Source organism: Bidens hawaiensis, unplaced genomic scaffold (assembly GCF_021521415.1).
Source record: "Bidens hawaiensis isolate Kalapana, Puna unplaced genomic scaffold, B.hawaiensis_p1.1 tig00026606_1, whole genome shotgun sequence".
NCBI lineage: Eukaryota > Viridiplantae > Streptophyta > Magnoliopsida > Asterales > Asteraceae > Bidens > Bidens hawaiensis.
The window spans coordinates 1-20,747 of NW_027494274.1; the positions used below are offsets into that span (position 1 = coordinate 1).

Genomic DNA, 20,747 nt, shown 5'->3' on the forward strand with positions numbered 1-20,747 from the left:
TAAAACGTGAAAACTTGCAGGCATCGCTCTCACCCAAAGCAGCTGTGTCGGGCCCGTTTTCAGCGGGGACATGGAATTTTTTAAATATAGTTTTTTTAATGTTTATGTAGGGGTATGAGTTTATATAAAAGGCCTAAAAATTATACTAACATTCCAATATAAACAAACATGGATTTGGGTCGTTCTAAGTTTTAATAGATTGGTGATAATATGGGTGATGGGTCTAACAGTTTGTTTAATTGGTAAATTGGGCCTAAGTCCTATCAGTTGTAATTAATTGGTAAATGATTGGGCCAGGGCCATTTGAAAAAAAAAAGTTATATTAGGCACATTTTTCATACTCGTCTTGGGCACTCGAAATCTCAGAGACGGGCCTGAAAAAGTGTCACGTAGGCACGTGGGCTCTCACTAACTTTTCCATAAAAAACGCACAATGGTTTAACTAAAAACACAACTCTTATTAAATCTCTATTTTACTTTTATATAAAAATGTAAGTTGATGAATTTGATTAGTTGGAAAACCAAGCCCTTGCACCCATTAACAAGGTAGTGCGCAAAGGGACTCCCTTCCTTTTGGCGTCCACCTGTAATGGTCTGTCTGGCTTTGGCGGACATTTACATGGTGAGGCGGCTTGGGGCGCCACCCCACTACACACAATCTTAGACCGACTGATTATTTTTTATTTGTTGATGAAGGGGATGTGTGGACAGCTCTTGCCCATATAATAACAGCGGTTATAGGATCAGGGGTGCTATCTTTGTCTTGGAGTGTTGCACAGCTTGGATGGATTGCTGGTCCAATTTCTTTTATATTATTTGCACTTGTGACCCTTCTCAATGCATCCATTCTCAACAATTTCCATACTGTCTCTGATCGCAATGGCATCAGCGTAACCAATCGTTCCTACTTGGAAGCCGTACAGAACATTCTAGGTAGCATAATATTGTTTTAACTTGTGGATGCTGTTAGCTTGTTTTAACAACTTTCGATGATGTAACAGGGGATCCGAGTGCACTCGTTTGTGCATTGCTGGTGTACTTTAATTTGTTCAAAGTGGGAGTTGTTTATACAATCACATCTGCTAGCAGCATTGGGTATGCTTCATTTTGGTTACCACGAACAATGTTTTTTTGTAATAATGAGCAATGACGTTCGGTCTAATTTGTCATTGTTTTCTGTTGGTGGTAGAGCAATTCAGAAGTCGAATTGTTACCATGACCACGGGCACGAGGCAGCTTGTGAATATGGGATAGAATTTTATATGCTTTTATTTGGAATTATTAATATTGTAGCTTCTCAAATACCCAATTTCCATAGTACAAAATGGCTCTCGGTTATTGCTGCAGCCATGTCCTTCACGTACTCTCTTATTGGATCCGGACTCGGGCTAGCCCAAACACTAGGTAAGCACATGGGACACCCATCTTTTCTTTGCTATAATGTGATTTTGTAAACACTTAAAAAAGTACATGTTTGGCTACTTTTAACCCGTTGCAGTTTTAGCTATAATTATGTGTTCAAAATGAGACTGCAGGAAATGGGAAGATTAAAGGTAGCATAGGAGGAGTTCCAACCGAGGAACCGATTCAAAAAGTATGGTTAGTTGCTCAAGCTATTGGAGACATTGCGTTTGCGTACCCCTTTCACTTAATTTTTCTTGAGACACAGGTGATGATATTTATGTCTATGTCATCTAGATTAAAGCACCCCATGCTTGTTTTGAAACTTAACCGCGCAATATTGATATATTTGTATATATGTAGACTACTCTGAAATCACCTCCATCTGTAGAAGTCACCATGATGAAAGCATCAAGAATTGCAGTTTTTACCACAACTGTTTTTTACCTCTGTTGTGGTGGATTTGGCTATGCAGCCTTCGGGAACTCGACCCCTGGGAATATCTTGACCGGGTTTGGATTTTATGAACCATATATCCTCGTCGATTTTGCTAACGCGTGTGTTTTTCTGCACTTAATTGGCGGGTATCAGGTAAAACCTTAGCCTTCTTCCATCAAAAAATAATCTAAAGTGTAATGTCTGTTCGGTTATTGGGATCACAACTTTAAAAAGATTACTTGGGTGCTTGATGATTTTATCAATATCTGACAACTTTCAAATAGAACTACCACTTAAATAAATAAGAAACTAGATGAAATAGCGGACTCTTCCTAAAGACGCGAATGCACGACTCAACTAAAAGCGTGTTCACATGAGTCGAAACATGATAGGGCATGGTGGGCTTTAAACCATAGAACTTTTGTGTGCTATCTTCACCGGACATAACAAAACTATGCAGGATTCGCCTAAGGTGTCAATTTACTTTTTTGTAAGTAATTAATGTGTCATTACATAATTAGAATTATGGACTTAACTTGTTGGGCAAAATGATTTTACAAGTTTTATGCATTGAAAATTCACTCGTCACGTGTGACCTGTTCATCCCTTTGACCCGTTGTAATCTGAACTTTTTGTTCAAATTTTCACCATTTGACTACAAGACAGAACATTAGGTAAATGAGTCAAAATTGACACCCCGAGGAAGTGTCCCGCATGATGAAACTTGGTAACACTTTACATTTTGTTGTCAGATATTCAGTCAGACATTATTCGGGCTTGTGGAAAGAGCATACGCTGAAAGGTACCCAGAAAGTGAATTCATAAAAGATTTTCGCATATGGGAGATTAGGATGAATCCTATGCGGTTGTGTTTTAGAACATTGTATGTTGTTTTAACAACAGCATTAGGGATGTTATTTCCTTACTTCAATGAAGTTGTGGCATTTGCTGGTTCAGTGACCTTCTGGCCGTTGGTTGTATACTTCCCGGCTGAGATGTACATTGTGCACAAAAAGGTTATACCTTGGACTGTTAAGTGGTGTTTTCTTCGTGTGTTCACCATTGTTTGCTTTTTTGTTGCTACTTTTGCGTTTGTTGGTTCTGTTCAAGGAATAATTGCCAAAAGATTTGGCTAGAAAAACAAACTACATTGCTCACTAAACGTACATAAAAGAATGTTATTACTATTCCCTTATAGTGAAATAAAAATGTTTTGATTTGTATTTTGGAATTGACCATTAGGCTGTGCGCTATGGGCGCCGTGGAGGGGGGAGAAGGGCGCGGTAGGGCTGCAAACACCGTCGGGGGGCGCGGAGGGGGGAAGGGTGGAGGGGATGATGGGCGCGGTGGGGGGTGAGGTGGGGGGCACCACCAACGGCATTATGACCGTTTAAAAAAAATTAAATAATATAAAATACTATATATATATATACCATTCATCCAACCTCTACAAACACTCCATTCTCCTATTTAAACTTTATAAAACTTTCTCCTCAAATATGTCTTTCGACTCATCTTTCTCACCCGACTTCCAACCCGATATCGACGATATTTCCAATTCGGATTTAGAGGATGAAGCGATATTTAGTGCCGTTCTAGAGGCTGCCCGACTCGTAGTCCAGAATTGCGAAAGCTCACAACCACTAGAAAGACGGCCTCATCTTCAACGGGATCGCGTAGGTGCGCATGACCGGTTGATGAAAGATTATTTTTCGCCGGACGCGACTTTTGATTCGGAACGATTTCGGCGCCGTTTTCGAATGAGTCACCAACTATTTTTACGAATAGTTGGTGATTTAGAAAGTGTTTATGCATTCTTCCAACAACGGGCAGATGCGAGAGGTAAACCGGGATATTCAACAATGAAAAAATGCACGGCGGCAATTCGTCAACTAGCGTACGGGACTGCGAGCGACGCCATGGAAGAGTACTTACAGATGTCGGTGACAGTGGCTCGTGAAGCGCTTCACACATTCTGCGAATGTGAGTATTAATATTCTAATTATTTATTTCAAAACCGTAACATTTTAAGCATGAATTTCATAAAATTTGTTAAACTTAGGTATTCCACAACTATATCATAAAAAATATTTGAGGAAGCCGACTCAAAGCGACGTACAAAAAATATACGAGGTGCATAATCAAAGACACGGTTTTCCCGGGATGCTTGGTAGCCTCGATTGCATGCATTAGGAATGGGAAGCCTGTCCTGTTGCTTGGCAAGGTCAATATCATCGGGGTGATCATGACGGCCCAACAGTTATTCTTGAGGTGGCTGCATCATTTGATCTTTGGATATGGCATGCGTTTTTTTGGGACGCCCGGTGCAAACAATGATATAGCTGTGATTAATGCGTCCCCTATTTTTGACCGCCTCACAGACGGAGTCTCGCCCGACATCTCATTTTCCACGAACGACGTCAACTACGAATACGGATATTATCTAGTCGACGGTATTTATCCGGAGTGGACCATGTTGGTTCTTAGCTTTACGTGCCCAACTGATGAAAAACATCAGTATTTCAAGAAAAAACACGAGTCGGCAAGAAAAGACATCGAAAGGGCATCGGTGTATTAAAGAAACGTTGGTCTATCATTAGACAACCGGCTCCTTTTATACAATTGGATAAGTTAAGAAACATAATGTACACTTGCATTATCTTGCATAATATGATATTGGAGGATTCGGGTAGAGCAGTTTGCCAAGGCGAGTACAACAATGAGCCAGAGCCGATCTGTACACTAAACGAAGATGAGAAACTTGCTAATCTATTAAAAACACAAAAAAGGGAAACGAATTTCAGCCTTCGATCGGATTTGGTTGAATATCTTTGGAGTAATAAGCAAGATGACGGCGACTAAAAATAGCTTTAATTTTTTTATATGTTTTTTTATTCAATTTATTTTGTATTTTAGTATTATTGTATTTTTTTTATTATTGTATTATATATTATTGTATTGGTTTTTTTGTTTTAACAAAAAAAGAAAAATGTTGGGCTTCGAAGCTCCCTCACCATAGAGGGGCATTATGCCCTGGGGCTTCGATGCCCCTAGTGTCCACGTGGCGCTGACGTGGCATTGTGGAGGGGCTTCGAAGCCCCCCACCATAACACGCAGCCTTATAGCCACTTGGTCATAATGGTTGTTACAAAACTTTTGTGATTATTAGTGTCAAGTCAACTACAATATACCATAAGAATAGAAGCTCAATAATCATTCATATGAGTCTTTTGGCCATTAGTCATTTATGTCCCTGTGCGCAGAAGTACTATTTTTGCCAGAGAAAAAAATTGTACCTTGGTCAAGAACATGGGCCGCGTTTAAGACTTTTAACTTTGCTTGCTTTCTTGTATCAGTTGCGGGATTCATCAGATCACTAAAAGGACACATATAGGCTAAACTGAGCTAAATACATGTATACGCTTCTTCTTCATCTGCAACATCATATCATTGTAGCATTCAACTTCATTTCTTCATGGGCACTTTATTGATATTCTTGGCTTATTATAGTTTGTAATTCCAAACAGTCACTTTATAAACGGGCTTTATCAATTAAAGTTGCTGCCACTAACAACATTTCAAGTTTAATTCTTTCAGACTATGTTTCAGAACCGTATGCGTTGTGTCTACAACTGGAATTGCGATGTTGTTTCCATATTTTAATCAAGTGTTAGGGGCCTTAAACTTTTGGCCATTAGTCTTATATTTTCCCAGTGGAGATGTACTTTGTACAAAGAAATCACTGAAAGGACTTGTTATTGCTAAATTTCAGCATTCAGCTTCAATGGCATTCTATTGACATTCTTGGCTTATTCATCATACAATTTGCTAATTCCTTTTATGTAATAAACGTAGTCCGAAACTTCACCTATGTTCAGTCAATATCATCTCATGATTTTTATTCGTCTGTCCTTTCGGATATGCTTTTTATACATATTTTCAACTGATTTTCTTTTGACGTGTATATTTGTGTTTAGCGTGGGTGACAATTTTCGGACACAACACAAATATAATAAGGTTTTGGGCTACCATGTCTAAACATGTAAAAAACGCATCATGTTCAGGTTGACTTGTTTAACCCGTTTAGTTAAAAATGTCAACCCACTAACCCATTTATGACCTGTTTGGCCCAATTTTTTTACAACTCGTCAACCCAACAAACACGTTTACACTTGATTATTACCCACAAACCCTTTGACACATTTACATAAACGTGCTAACTTTGTTGTTTTTGAGTTACACGACTTTTAAGTGTGTGCATATTAGTATTGATTTTTGTTACAAATGAAACTTTTGGGCGTGTTTGGATCGAACATCTCAACCCGTCAACTCGCAAATGACATGGCGGACACCTCCTAATCTCCTATGTTTAATTTGCTAATTTGAATATGTATAAAAAATTTTAAAAATCATTTGCATATATACAAGCAAAGAGGAGATGGAAGGGAGGTATTGGTATTAGTTAATTGAAGTTCCCATCCCACATTGGCTGGATGGAAAAACAGGTGAGGAAAGTGGGAGTATAAAAGACAAGCAAGGGCACGGTAACACTCACTTACCTGGACGGGGTCAATGGGTGATCAGGAAGGCCCATGGCCTAGGTTGGAGACCTCCATTGCACTCAGGAGGGGTGTCCGCCTAAGGTCGGCCCAAGTGGTCGAGCCTACGTCATAATTTGTGGCAGTGGAGGTCTGCGTTCGCGCGGCCTCTACCATTTCTTTAGTAGAAACTTGTTTATGTGCTTTGAGGTGGGGCTGTTTGCATTCTGGGTTTCAGTGTCTATTGTTGGGTAAATTGCTTTGGTTTATGTTGTCGATGGAGGGGAGGATAGGACGACTATCATTAGCTTGGATGGATTGCTGCTCCAGTTTTTCTTGTTTTAGTGGCACTTGTGACCATTCTCACTAATTTCCATTCTTATTCTGATCATCGCAACCGTTCCTATTTGGAAGATGTAGATAACAACATTCTAGGTAGCAGAGAATTGGTATTTTTAAATTTGTGGGCGTGCTTGTTTGTTTTCACAATTCTTTGATGACGTTACTACAAGGTATTCGAGTCGCCGGTTTGTGCATTCTTGGTGTGCTTCAAATTTCAATTTGTTCAAAGTGGGAGTTGTTTATACAATCACTTCAGCTAAACACATTTGGTCCATCTTTTCAAATAAAGAAAAGAAAGAATTAATGTATTAATTAATCTTAGTACAGAACTATATTATTATTCATTCTTTGAAATAATACGATTAAGAGCACATGTTTGGCTACCATTGACATGTTTAGCCTGTTCTACCTGTTTCTATTTCAGCTATAATTTATACTTTCAAAATGCGACTGCAGGAAATCATAAAATCAAAGGCTGCGTAAGAGAAGTTCCAACTGATAAACCGATTCAAAAAGTGTGGTTGGTTGGAGACAATGCATTTGCATACCCTTTTAGAAACAAAAGTGATGGCTAAGAAATTGTCTGTGTTTACCTCCGCAACTGTTTTCTTACCTGAGCTGTGGACTGTGGTGGATTTGGCTATGCAGCGTTCGGGAACTTGACTCCTGGGAATATCTTGACCCGGTTAGGATTTTATGAACCATATTTTCTTGACGATTTTGCTAATGCATGCGTTTCTATGCACTTTGGTGGATATCAAGTTATACCTTAACCCGATGGTAAAACAAAATGCCACCCTATTTCAGCAATGGTCAAAGGGTAATTTTGGTATGTTCCGGAACGGGTTAGGGAATGCTGTGTTTAACCCAAAGTACTTTCGTCCGATATCTGCTATATGGGCAGAACAAAACAGCATATGATTTGCCCGAGATGTCAATCAACATTTTTGGAAATAAAATTATGTGTTACCAGATAAGTATAATGATAATCTTAACTTTTTTGTGTAAAATGTTTTTACAGGTTTGCTGCATTAAAATTACACCGCCACTTTTGACTTGTTCACCTCCTTTTTCATTTTAATCTAAACTATTTATTCAACTTAAACAGAAAATTCTCAGGTAATTGGTACATGAGTCGAAACTCGCAATAGACACCTCATATCATGGATTCATGGGAGTGTCACGGATGATGAAATTTTGTACCATTTTGTGTTGGAGTTAATTCCCGAACCTAGTTATGGGTCGGGAAGGTGGGGCCGGTTCGAGCTAATGGATCGATCTCATTAATTAATTAATTATTATAATTAGAGATAATTATTTATTTTATTTATTAGATAGAGATGAATTTTATTTAATAGATAAATAGGAGTTTGTGTTTTACTCTAATTGTAATCGAGCCTATATATAAACCCAAAGAATTCATGTAAGGGTTATTGGAGAAGTGATCAAGTTTTGAATTATTTTCTTGATTAATAAAATTGGTGAGTTGTGCCAAAATATTCTTTGGTGTTTAATTCGATCTGGGCCATTAATTGGTATCAAAGCGGTTAAGCTCTTGGTGTTTATCGATCAAAGTCGTGATTGATAAAAAGGGTTCGGTTAAGCTGTGATCGAAGACGCAATCCGGAATAAGGCCATAATTTGTTCTTCGAAAAGAATCTATGTGAGTTTGTGTTCTCTGATCTGTGGTGAGGCGGGTCAAGCAGAAAGCATATTGGAAGTGGGGTTCTGTTTCGGTGCAAATTAACACTGTGTTCCCGAGTCTCATTTAACGAGGGGAGGGGAAGGAAGGGGAATTATAACAGGAAAGAAAGCTAAGGGAAGGAAAATGTTTGATTTTATTTCGTGTTCCTGAGTTTAATAAAAAGGAAAGGAAAGGAAAGGAAATTAAAGATTTTTGTTGTTCGCGAGTTAAGAGGAAAAGAAAGGAAAGTTGCAATTTTTCTATTATACCCTTTAAGTAAACTATAATAGAAGTTAGATATAAGAGTAATTTAGGAATTAATAGAAAATTATTATTAAACATAAGTATTTTCTCTCCTAATCTCTCCAATTTGGAATGATGATAATATGTTCACATTTTCCAACATTTTCCATCATTTCCCCTTCCCTTCCCTTCTTAAAAAATCTCAGGAACATGATTTTTTCATATTTTCCTCTCTTTTCCTTCCTCTCCCCCTGTTAAATGAGACTCAGGAACACAGCGTAAAGGCAGATCAACAGGAGAGGATTCCTTAGAAGGCAAAGTTAAGGGGAAAAAAAAAAGGTCAAAAGTATTATGTTTCTTGTTGGATAATTTTGGTTGCCACGGGATAGGCTACGAAAGAAAAGGAAAAAAAGATTATTATTATTTTTGGAAAACAAGTGGTTGTTTTTCGAAGGCAACAGATTTAAAAGAAAATAGGAACATAAAATCAAGTTTAGTTGGTTGTACGTGATTTGGTTTTCGAGAGGTTCTGAAAAGTGGTTCGGGATTGATTGGTTTGTATTTGTTCCAACGAACTGGAGCAAGGGAGTTCGACACCATTAAGTGTTTACCGATGGAAGAAAAAAAGGGCGTCAATGGCAGGTGAAGAAGAAAGACCGATAATCCAACCCAAAGCGACCGGGGGGGATTTCGTTACAGGTTCCAAAGCTGAATGAAACTAATTACATCATGGGCGATTGTGGTGGAAGCAATTTTGGACAATCAAGAATATCAACCAGAATGGAACTAATTACATCACAGGCGATTGTGCGGCTATTGATGCGAAGAAGAATAAAACGGCAAAGTCGTTTTTGTTTCAAGTTGTGGAAGGTGATATTCTTCTTCAGATTGCTAAATACAAGAATGCACGAGAGATATGGGCGGCTTTGAAGGCACAATATGTTGGGGCTGAGCGAGTCCAAAAGGCTCGACTCCTAACATTGAAAAGTGAATTTGAGAAACTCAAGATGGCGGAAAACGAGACTGTTGATCAGTTTGCAGGAAAAATAACCGGTATGGTTTCAAAGGAAACGGGTCTTGGTTACGTATTCACGCAAGATGCTTTAGTGAAGAAGTTACTCGACGCGGTTCCAGACAAATACTTCAACCTGGTAGCCTCAATCGAGCAAACTGTTGATCTTGATAGTATGAGGTTTGAAGATGCTGTTGGAAGACTTAAGGCATTTGAGGAACGTTTACGAGGGCGAGAGCGCGCTTTTGAGTCTTAAAGTCAATTACTTTTCAATCGAACTGAAGGTAGTTACAAAGGTAAATCGTATGATCAGTCCGGTAGCCGAGGTAGGAGTGGGCCGAGTTCATGGGAACGTGGAAGAGGCCGGGAAACCGGAGGACAAGGATCGTACCAAACCGAAGGACGGGTAAGAGAAAGGAAAGACCGCTCTCAGATTAAGTGTTTTCGGTGTGACGAGATGGGACACTTCGCGTCCTCGTGTCCGGAACGAAGACGAGCAAACCAGGAAGCAAATCTGGCTGAAACAAAAGAAGAAGCCGATAGTGAGCCGGCTGGTTATTTAAATCTTCACGAGACAATTTACTTAAACGAAGAACGAGTTAACCCGAAAAGGCTTGAAGCCGAGAAAGTGGAAGAAGGCACTTGGTATCTCGACAACGGAGCGTCGAACCACATGACAGGTAACCAGTCGTATTTTTCCGAACTCAACAAAAATATAACGGGTAAGGTAAAATTCGGGGACGGGTCGTATGTTGATATATGCGGTAAAGGGAAGATTTTATTAAAATCGAAAATCGGAGATGATCGGGTTTTATCCTATGTTTATTTATACCAAGTTTGAAAGATAATATAATAAGTCTCGGTCAAGCAACGGAGAACGGGTGTGATGTTCGTATGAAGGAGAATTATTTGCTCTTGTACGATGACGAGGGTAAACTTATGATGAAGGCGTTTCGAACGAGAAACTGGTTATACACGATCAAATTAATAGTGGGAGTTTCGGGTTATGTTAAGAAATTCATGCCGATTCAGGAAAAGTTAAATGATTCGGGAACAAAAGATGATCAAGGAAAACTGTTGTTCGCTCGATTAGATGACAAGAATCGCAACCAAAGGAGCGGTTATGTGAGCTCATGCGGCCGAGGAAATGGTCGTGGACACGGTCATAAAGGAGGTCGAGTTCGGGAGAGCCGAAAGAACAAAGTCATGGATCAAGAAAAGTTACAAGATGTGAAGACCAAGATGATGAGGACCGATATGGTTGTGAAAGCCGAGAAGGTTAAGATCGTGGGTCAAATCAAAAGGAACAAAAGAGACATGTTCGAAGTTAAAGGTCCGCTTATTCCGGTTCGGAAATTAAGGGGGTGATTGTTGGAGTTAATTCCCGAACCGAGTTATGGGTCGGGAAGGTGGGGCCGGTTCGAGCTAACGGATCGATCTCATTAATTAATTAATTATTATAATTAGAGATAATTATCTATTTTATTTATTAGATAGAGATGGAATTTTATTTAATAGATAAATAGGAGTTTGTGTTTTACTCTAATTGTAATCGAGCCTCTATATAAACCCAAAGAATTCATGTAAGGGTTATTGGAGAAGTGATCAAGTTTTGAGTTATTTTCTTGATTAATAAAATTGGTGAGTTGTGCCAAAATATTCTTCGGTGTTTAATTCGATCTGGGCCATTATTTTGTTGTCTGATATTCAGTCAGACGTTATACACACTGTGGAAAGATCATACGCTAAAGGTACCCGAAAAGTGAATTCATAAAAGATTTTCACATATGGGAGATTAAGATGAATCCTTTGCAGTTGTGTTTTAGAACATCGTATGTTGTTTTAACAACATCATTAGGGATGTTTTTTCTTAACTTTAATGAAGAAGTGGCATTTGCTGGTTTAGTTACCTGGTCGTTGGTTGTATACTTCCCGGTTGAGATGTTCTTTGCGCAAAAGAGGGTAGTACCATGGACTATTAAGTGGTGTTTTCCTCGTGTCGTCACCATTGTTTGCTCTTTTTTGTAGCCACATTTGCCTTGGTTTTATTCAAGGAATAATTGCCAAAAGATTTGGCTAGAAAAAACAAAGTATGGTGCTCATTACAATTGCTGAAAGATAGGAAGTGTAGAAATTTTTAAATGGTGAGATCTCAAGTACGAATTGATATAACTCACCAAAACATAAACACACAATAATTAATATTGAATAACTCTCAATATTATATAGAAAAAATATTACTTAAAAAACTGATTACAACTCTCGAGCCCTAACTCGGTTTGACTCTTGATGAACCCTAACTCGGTTGCATCTAGATGAACCCTAACTCGTTTACATCTCGTGTGTCTCTAGATGAACCCTAACTCGGTTGCATCTCACACCCACAATCTATAATGTCTAACCTATCTTGGTTTATATAGACTAACATAACTTGCTAGCTAAGGCATTACCATATATAATAACAATACAATTAGGAAACATAACCATCTATGACCAGCTTGTAGGGAAACCGTTAGGAAAAGATGGACCAAATGTGTTGGCCTAACTAGACCTGACTCATTTGACCGTATCCTCACCTCACCTATTGTTTGGGCTAACCAAGAGCGATTTTGTACTATGATACTTGGGTATTTGAGAAGCTATAATATGAATAATTCCAAAGAGAAGCATATAAAATTGTGTTTCGTATTCACAAGCTGCTTCGAGTCGGCGTTCATGGTAACAATTTGACTTCTCAGCTGCTCCATCACCAATAGTAAATAATAAATTATGACAAACCTAATGCTGATAGCCAAAGTGATTGTATAAACAACTCCCACTTTGAACAAATTAGTATTTAAAGTACATCAAGAATGCACAAACCAGCGACTCGAACACCTTGTAGTAACATCATCAAAGAATTAATTGTGAGAACATATAAACACATCCACAAATTTAAACAACGCCAATTCTCTGTCAACTAGAATGTTGTTATGTACAGCTTCCAAATAGGAATGGCAGGTAACTGTGATGGCGTTGCGATGATCAAAGAATGGAAATTAGTGAGAAGGGATGCATTGAGAAAAGGTCACAAGTGCAAATACAACGAGGAGAATTGAACCAGCTGTTAAATCTATGGGCGGGAGCTGTCCGTTCATCAACAGCATAAAGTGAGTGAAGGAAACTAAACATATAGCATAGCAACTGTCATCTCTCTCAACTAAACACCTTGTGGGAGTCATCTGCCTAAATTAACGCAGAGGACAGATGATTGCTTCCAGTTTTCATGTTATGTTAAAATAGCAGAAAAAGATGGTTAGAAGTGCGATCTAATTATAATCAAATTTCACTCTTACAGATGGTTGGAGTTCTCTTTGAACAGAAGGACACTCACACCAGAAAAGCAAACAAATAATATAAGTTTCCGCTAAAGAATTGGTAAGAGGCCGCGCGAACGCAGGCCTCCACTGCCACAAATTATGACGTAGGCTCGACCACTTGAGCCGACCTTAGGCGGGCACCCCTCCTGAGTGCAATGGAGGTCACCAACCTAGGCCATGGGCCATCTTGATCACCCATTGACCCCGTCCAGGTAAGTGAGTATTACTGTGCCCTTGCTTGTCTTTTATAATCTCACTTTTCTAACCTGTTTTTCCATCCAGCCGATGTGGGATAAAGAACTAAGAACTTTAATACAACTCAAAACCCATTTCAGCCTCTTCCTTTGCTTTTCTCCAAATAATTTTCTATACACTTTATACTTATTCAAAAACTAACATACTAAAATAGGGTGTCAATCGTATCAGGTTGGTCAGTTACGGGTTGAATAATTCAACGAACATTTTATTTGTTTCAAAAACACATCAACCCAACTCACACACACTTTATATAATGTAACTAAAAACGATCCATTTAACCCAATCATCTAAATGTGTCAAGCAAACTGGTAGGTAATAATGAGGTTGTAAACGTGTTAATCAGAATAATGGGTTGACTTGCTTAGCTAAATAGGTTGGCGGGCCAATATCTTTGACTAAACAGGTTAAACATGTCAACCTGAACATAACATGTTTTTTTAAACATGTTAGAAATGTCAATCCATAAACTTCGTATATTCTTATTATGTTCAAAAATTGGCACTTCTGCGAAACACATAAATATACTAACAAATACAATATTTTGATTAAAGTAAACATCAAAAGAAAATTAGCTGTTAAGATATATAAAAAAACAGCTTATCCCACAACCACAAGGAAAAATTAGTTGTTAAGATATATAAAAAAAACAGCTTATCCCACAACCACAAGGACAGACACTAGCTGATTGTAAAATACTCTATAGAAGTCTATCATGAGATTTGAGTAAACAATGAACATAGGTGTGAAGTTTCAGGCTACATTTATTACATAAAAGGAACTACAAATCTATAACAAAACAGGAATATCAATAAAATGCTACAATGATGATACATTACATGTGAAGAAGAAAAGTAAACATGTATTTAGCTCAATTTAGCCGTTATGAGTCCTTCTAACGATCCGATGAATCCCACAGCTGATACAAAAAAGCAACCAATGTTGAAAGCCTTAAGCGCGACCCATTTTCTTGACCAAGGTACAATCTTTTTCTGCACAGAGTACATCTCCACGGGGAAATACACGACTAATGGCCAAAAGTTTAAAGCCCCTAACACTCCCAACACTTCATTAAAATATGGAAACAGCATGGCAATTCCAGTTGTGGACACAACATATATTGTTCTGAAGCATAGTCTGAACGGATTTAGCTGAAATGTCGTTAGTGACGGTACCTTTAGTTGGTAAAACGCGTTTACAAAATTACTGTCCGGGTATCTCTCAGAAAACCATGTTTCCACAAGTGCAAATACGGGTTGACCAAAGACCTGTATAGCATTCATAAAAATGAATATGAAAAGTTAGTCAAAGCTTACGGTTTGACCCAAAAATGGAGGTGGTGACTTCAACCTACTTATTAATAAATGGGTTGATTCGGGTTATGTTTTTTCATTTGGCATGCCAAATGGCCGAACAGATTGAAATTCATCCAAAGTGCACTCAAATGCCTTAAAACCTCCTAAATCGCTTAATAAAGAAGATTAGATTGCAAATGTATGTATTATACAGATTCTGTTATTACATTTAGCGCGCTATTTATTGGCCCATACTCAAATTAAGTATGTTTGTGAGCCGGTCCAGCCTAACCCAACCCTTTTTGATCCATATAAAATTTAAGTTTTTGGCTTGTAACCCGTTACGCCACTTCTGTTCATAACTCATTGAAACCGAATGCACAGCCCGAACCGAAGAAAGTCGGCTGGTTGAAATATGTACAGTTCGGTTCATGGTTTGGTTTTAACGGTTTGACGGTTTACGTTTCAGTTTACAGTTTGAAACTTGGAACCGGTTCATCTCAGATTAAGTTTTTTGACACGTAGCCTTAACCTGACCCATTCATCATGCCACCTCTACTAGGGGTGTTCATAACCCGTCAAACCGCCCAAACCCAAGAAAGTCAGCCGGCTGAAAATATGTACGGTTTAGTTTTATGGTTTGAGGGTTTAGGGTTCAGTTTACATTTGGAACTTAGAACCGACCATTCAACATTGTATTATTATTTTTTAATTTAGGAATGTAATTATCTATACATATTATATACATGTTCAGTTCTTATCATATATTAAGTTAAGACAAAATTACCCTTCTGTGAAATTTATAATTTTTTGTATAAAACCGGCAAATATGAACCGTAAAACCATGAAAACCGGCTGGTTCGTTTTGTATTTTCTACTGGTCCAGCTCAAAATATTCATCAAAACCAGCCAAATCGGACCACAAACACACCCCTAACGTCTACCCAAATTAAAAAGGAAGTACCTGATATCCGCCAACAAGATGAAGAACAACACAAACATTGGCCAAATCAACAAGCCAATAGGGCTCATAAAACCCGAACCCAGTCAAGAGATTTCCAGGTGTGTTGTTTTCGAAGGCTGCATAGCCGAAGCTCCCACAACACAAATAGAAAAAGGTGGTTATAACTATTGCAGACCTTGAAGCTTTCTTCATGGTTCTCCTTTCAGACGGTGGTGATTTCAACATATCCTTTATTAATAATGCAATCAAGATTAATTATTTATTAAAAATCATGCAACCAAGTAAGTCCATTTAAGAAAAGAACCTGAATTTCTAAGAGGATTATGGAGTATGGATAAGCAAAAGCTATATCTCCAAGACCTTGAAAAACTAGCCATACTTTATCAGTTGCAGAAGCTGCTGGAACTCCTCCAATACTCCCCATAATCTCCCCATTTGCTGAGATACCAACATAATATTATTTTAGAAACAAGAATATATGATGCATTACATTGATCCTGCCTAATATTGATTTGCATTAACAATCCAATAATAAAACAATTAAAGGAAGATGTACCAATAACTTTTGCAAAACCAAGCCCCAAACCAATGATGGAATAAGCAAACGACATAATGGCAGCGACAACCGACAACCAAGCCATGTCATGGAAGTTTGGTATCTGAGACATGATAATTTGCACAACTCCAAACAGTAGCATATAGATGCTATCTGGATATGAACAAGCTGCATCATGCCCTTGTTCATGATAACAATTTGATTTCAATATTGCCCTGCATCATGTTGTCAAACACCTTACAATGTCCCAAAATTAATGCTAATAAATCCAATATATGCATAGTAAAAATCTTTCATTATCAAACAAATATCCACATTAGTGGTTCAAATTTTGAAAAAATTGATAACAAAGAGACATCAAACTGCTTCAAATGCATAAGTTATCAATATGTTTTGCTAAAAAGTTCAAAACCAGTAAACTTGATTCACCTCATACTGGTTGCAGTTGCAATAGTGTAAGCAATATCATTCCCGTATAAACTCTCATTTAACAATACTGCACATATCTTCTGATTCTTCTCCCCTGCATTTTAAAATTCTTTCAGATTCAATTTGAAGCCATTAATGCAAATATGCAATGGAGACTTGGGCTGACTGGGGTTCATGTTCATTCACTAAGCTTTTATCGGACAAACAAACAGTTCACGAACACCTAACCGAAAAAAACTTCTTGTTTGTGTTGGCTAACCGAGAATGAACTTCACTAAGGCAATGAACTTGCTCGTGAACAGTTCACGAACACAAACAGGGTTTAATTTGTATTGGCTAACCGAGAATGACCAGTGTCAACGGTTCACACCGGCTACCAAGTTCGTTCTTGTGATTTTTCTAACATTCATATTCATATGATGATTTTACATATAATTAACCACATAATACTAATACATTTTGTGTTCTGTAGTCTGTAATTATGCTTAAATCTATACGATAAGATTAAAAAAGTCATTGAAAATAATAAAAACCTTTAATGAGCAAACAAAAATTAACGAACACATTATCGAAGGTTCACGAACATAGCCTCTGTCCGTGTCCGCTCATTTAGTTAATCCAACAAAATTCCTTGTTCATGTCCGTTCATTTATTAAACATAATCAAACTTCCTGCCAAACAGTTTGCTAAACGTTTACACTAAGAATATTAATCTGCATGGAATGCATGCATAGTGACTGACCTAAATAACAATTAACAGCTTGAGTAAACGACGCATTCCTATCAGGCCCATACTCTGAGTGCGGAGATCTATAACAATCGGACAAAATGGACGTAGAAACGACGGTCGTGGCAGCGAAAACGACGATTGCGGGCGGGCCGAAGAACCATCCGAGTTGCGCCAAGCTCCAGCCAAGAGACAAGACACCAGCGCCCATGACTCCGGTTATTATATGAGCAATTGCCGTCCATATCGTCCCTATTATTAATTCAACATCAAAAACAAATTCAAATAAAACAGAAAATCGCTTCTAATTATTATTATTATTATTATTATTATTATACCGGTTCTGTGTGAGAGGAAGCCTGATTCTTCGTCGGATGAATGTGAATGTGAGGGTTTGAGTAATGGAGAGTGATCCTGTGTGCGATTTGGTGTGGCCATTGAAGGTGCGTGAGAGTGAGAGTGAGGTTTTGTAGGGGAAGAGATTGGAGGAACGTGTGAGGGAGTGTGTACGTGTCACCTTTTGCTTATTTTTTACCTTTTTCTCTTCTTTAATTTATTTATAATCTTTAAAAAGTTTTATTCTAGGCTATACTTTTTCTTTTGTACCAATATATACATTTTTAATATTTTATAGGGAAGAGATGGAGTACAGGTAGGTGACAAGGCGAAAACAGGGAGACATCCTTCTATGTCTCAAATTTGTCGGACGATTAACACGTTATAGAGTGAATTTAAGAAGTTCGGATGCTTATGTTGTCGAGAAAAGGGATATTTTTGGCAACTCGTTCAGATTCATAAGATTCAAAATGGTGGCTGATGTTTTAAGAATGGAGAAGTAACTCAATATGGTAAAGATATTGGAGGCTAAAAAGATGGTGTCGGTGGCCAGATTTGATGAGGACCGATATGGTTGTGAAAGCCGAGAAGGTTAAGATCGTGGGTCAAATCAAAAGGAACAAAAGAGACATGTTCGAAGTTAAAGGTCCGCTTATTCCGGTTCGGAAATTAAGGGGGTGATTGTTGGAGTTAATTCCCGAACCGAGTTATGGGTCGGGAAGGTGGGGCCGGTTCGAGCTAATGGATCGATCTCATTAATTAATTAATTATTATAATTAGAGATAATTATATATTTTATTTATTAGATAGAGATGGAATTTTATTTAATAGATAAATAGGAGTTTGTGTTTTACTCTAATTGTAATCGAGCCTCTATATAAACCCAAAGAATTCATGTAAGGGTTATTGGAGAAGTGATCAAGTTTTGAGTTATTTTCTTGATTAATAAAATTGGTGAGTTGTGCCAAAATATTCTTCGGTGTTTAATTCGATCTGGGCCATTATTTTGTTGTCTGATATTCAGTCAGACGTTATACACACTGTGGAAAGATCATACGCTAAAGGTACCCGAAAAGTGAATTCATAAAAGATTTTCACATATGGGAGATTAAGATGAATCCTTTGCAGTTGTGTTTTAGAACATCGTATGTTGTTTTAACAACATCATTAGGGATGTTTTTTCTTAACTTTAATGAAGAAGTGGCATTTGCTGGTTTAGTTACCTGGTCGTTGGTTGTATACTTCCCGGTTGAGATGTTCTTTGCGCAAAAGAGGGTAGTACCATGGACTATTAAGTGGTGTTTTCCTCGTGTCGTCACCATTGTTTGCTCTTTTTTGTAGCCACATTTGCCTTGGTTTTATTCAAGGAATAATTGCCAAAAGATTTGGCTAGAAAAAACAAAGTATGGTGCTCATTACAATTGCTGAAAGATAGGAAGCGTAGAAATTTTTAAATGGTGAGATCTCAAGTACGAATTGATATAACTCACCAAAACATAAACACACAATAATTAATATTGAATAACTCTCAATATTATATAGAAAAAATATTACTTAAAAAACTGATTACAACTCTCGAGCCCTAACTCGGTTTGACTCTTGATGAACCCTAACTCGGTTGCATCTAGATGAACCCTAACTCGTTTACATCTCGTGTGTCTCTAGATGAACCCTAACTCGGTTGCATCTCACACCCACAATCTATAATGTCTAACCTATCTTGGTTTATATAGACTAACATAACTTGCTAGCTAAGGCATTACCATATATAATAACAATACAATTAGGAAACATAACCATCTATGACCAGCTTGTAGGGAAACCGTTAGGAAAAGATGGGCCAAATGTGTTGGCCTAACTAGACCTGACTCATTTGACTGTATCCTCACCTCACCTATTGTTTGGGCTAACCAAGAGCGATTTTGTACTATGATACTTGGGTATTTGAGAAGCTATAATATGAATAATTCCAAAGAGAAGCATATAAAATTGTGTTTCGTATTCACAAGCTGCTTCGTGTCGGCGTTCATGGTAACAATTTGACTTCTCAGCTGCTCCATCACCAATAGTAAATAATAAATTATGACAAACCTAATGCTGATAGCCAAAGTGATTGTATAAACAACTCCCACTTTGAACAAATTAGTATTTAAAGTACATCAAGAATGCACAAACCAGCGACTCGAACACCTTGTAGTAACATCATCAAAGAATTAATTGTGAGAACATATAAACACATCCACAAATTTAAACAACGCCAATTCTCTGTCAACTAGAATGTTGTTATGTACAGCTTCCAAATAGGAATGGCAGGTGACTGTGATGGCGTTGCGATGATCAAAGAATGGAAATTAGTGAGAAGGGATGCATTGAGAAAAGGTCACAAGTGCAAATACAACGAGGAGAATTGAACCAGCTGTTAAATCTATGGGCGGGAGCTGTCCGTTCATCAACAGCATAAAGTGAGTGAAGGAAACTAAACATATAGCAAAGCAACTGTCATCTCTCTCAACTAAACACCTTGTGGGCGTCATCTGCCTAAATTAACGCAGAGGACAGATGATTGCTTCCAGTTTTCATGTTATGTTAAAATAGCAGAACAAGAAGGTGAAAAGTGCGATCTGATTATAATCAAATTTCACTCTTACAGATGGTTGGAGTTCTCTTCGAACAGAAGGACACTCACACCAGAAAAGTTCCACTAAAGAATTGGTAAGAGGCCGCGCAAATGCAGGCCTCCACTGCTACAAATTATGACGTAGGCTCGACCACTTGGGCCGACCTTAGGCGGGCACCCCTCCTGAGTGCAATGGATGTCACTAACCTAGGCCATGGGCCTTCTTGATCACCCATTGACCCCGTCCAGGTAAGTGAGTATTACTGTGCCCTTGCTTGTCTTTTATAATCTCACTTTCCTAACCTCTTTTTCCATCCAGCCGATGTGGGATAAAGAACTAAGAACTTTAATACAACTCAAAACCCATTTCAGCCTCTTCCTTTGCTTTTCTCCAAATAATTTTCTATACACTTTATACTTATTCAAAAACTAACATACTAAAATTGGGTGTCAATCGTATCAGGTTGGTCAGTTACGGGTTGAATAATTCAACGAACATTTTATTTGTTTCAAAAACACATCAACCCAACTCACACACACTTTATATAATG

At 38.0% G+C, this 20,747-nt stretch overlaps 3 protein-coding genes and 3 non-coding genes across 6 annotated transcripts; 3 read left to right on the forward strand and 3 right to left on the reverse strand.

Annotated features, from left to right (window-relative positions):
- Nucleotides 1-627: 627 nt before the first annotated feature.
- LOC143573641 (putative amino acid permease 7) lies at nt 628-3,018 on the forward strand (the record flags this gene model as incomplete). The annotated part of the gene is made up of 6 exons (XM_077058465.1): nt 628-933; nt 1,002-1,095; nt 1,190-1,404; nt 1,536-1,669; nt 1,765-1,992; nt 2,592-3,018. Coding segments are annotated over 6 exons (1,361 nt in total), but the record flags the coding sequence as incomplete, so codon positions are not given.
- Nucleotides 3,019-3,338: 320 nt separating this feature from the next.
- Nucleotides 3,339-3,833, forward strand: LOC143573635 (uncharacterized). The gene has a single exon (XM_077058460.1). It carries the CDS (start codon nt 3,339-3,341, stop codon nt 3,831-3,833), a length of 495 nt encoding a protein of 164 aa, XP_076914575.1.
- A 2,557-nt stretch (nt 3,834-6,390) lies between these two features.
- LOC143573648 (U1 spliceosomal RNA) lies at nt 6,391-6,551 on the forward strand. Its single transcript, XR_013142466.1, has one exon. It is a non-coding gene; the product is annotated as a U1 spliceosomal RNA (small nuclear RNA).
- A 6,526-nt stretch (nt 6,552-13,077) lies between these two features.
- LOC143573649 (U1 spliceosomal RNA) lies at nt 13,078-13,237 on the reverse strand. The gene has a single exon (XR_013142467.1). It is a non-coding gene; the product is annotated as a U1 spliceosomal RNA (small nuclear RNA).
- Nucleotides 13,238-13,934: 697 nt separating this feature from the next.
- LOC143573636 (putative amino acid permease 7) lies at nt 13,935-17,681 on the reverse strand. The gene is made up of 7 exons (XM_077058461.1): nt 17,582-17,681; nt 17,259-17,495; nt 16,517-16,610; nt 16,088-16,302; nt 15,836-15,969; nt 15,532-15,759; nt 13,935-14,540 (listed from the first exon to the last, which is right to left on the reverse strand). Exons 1-7 carry the CDS (start codon nt 17,679-17,681, stop codon nt 14,139-14,141), a joined length of 1,410 nt encoding a protein of 469 aa, XP_076914576.1. The 3' UTR covers nt 13,935-14,138.
- A 2,612-nt stretch (nt 17,682-20,293) lies between these two features.
- Nucleotides 20,294-20,453, reverse strand: LOC143573650 (U1 spliceosomal RNA). The gene has a single exon (XR_013142468.1). It is a non-coding gene; the product is annotated as a U1 spliceosomal RNA (small nuclear RNA).
- Between the last annotated feature and the right edge of the window lie 294 nt (nt 20,454-20,747).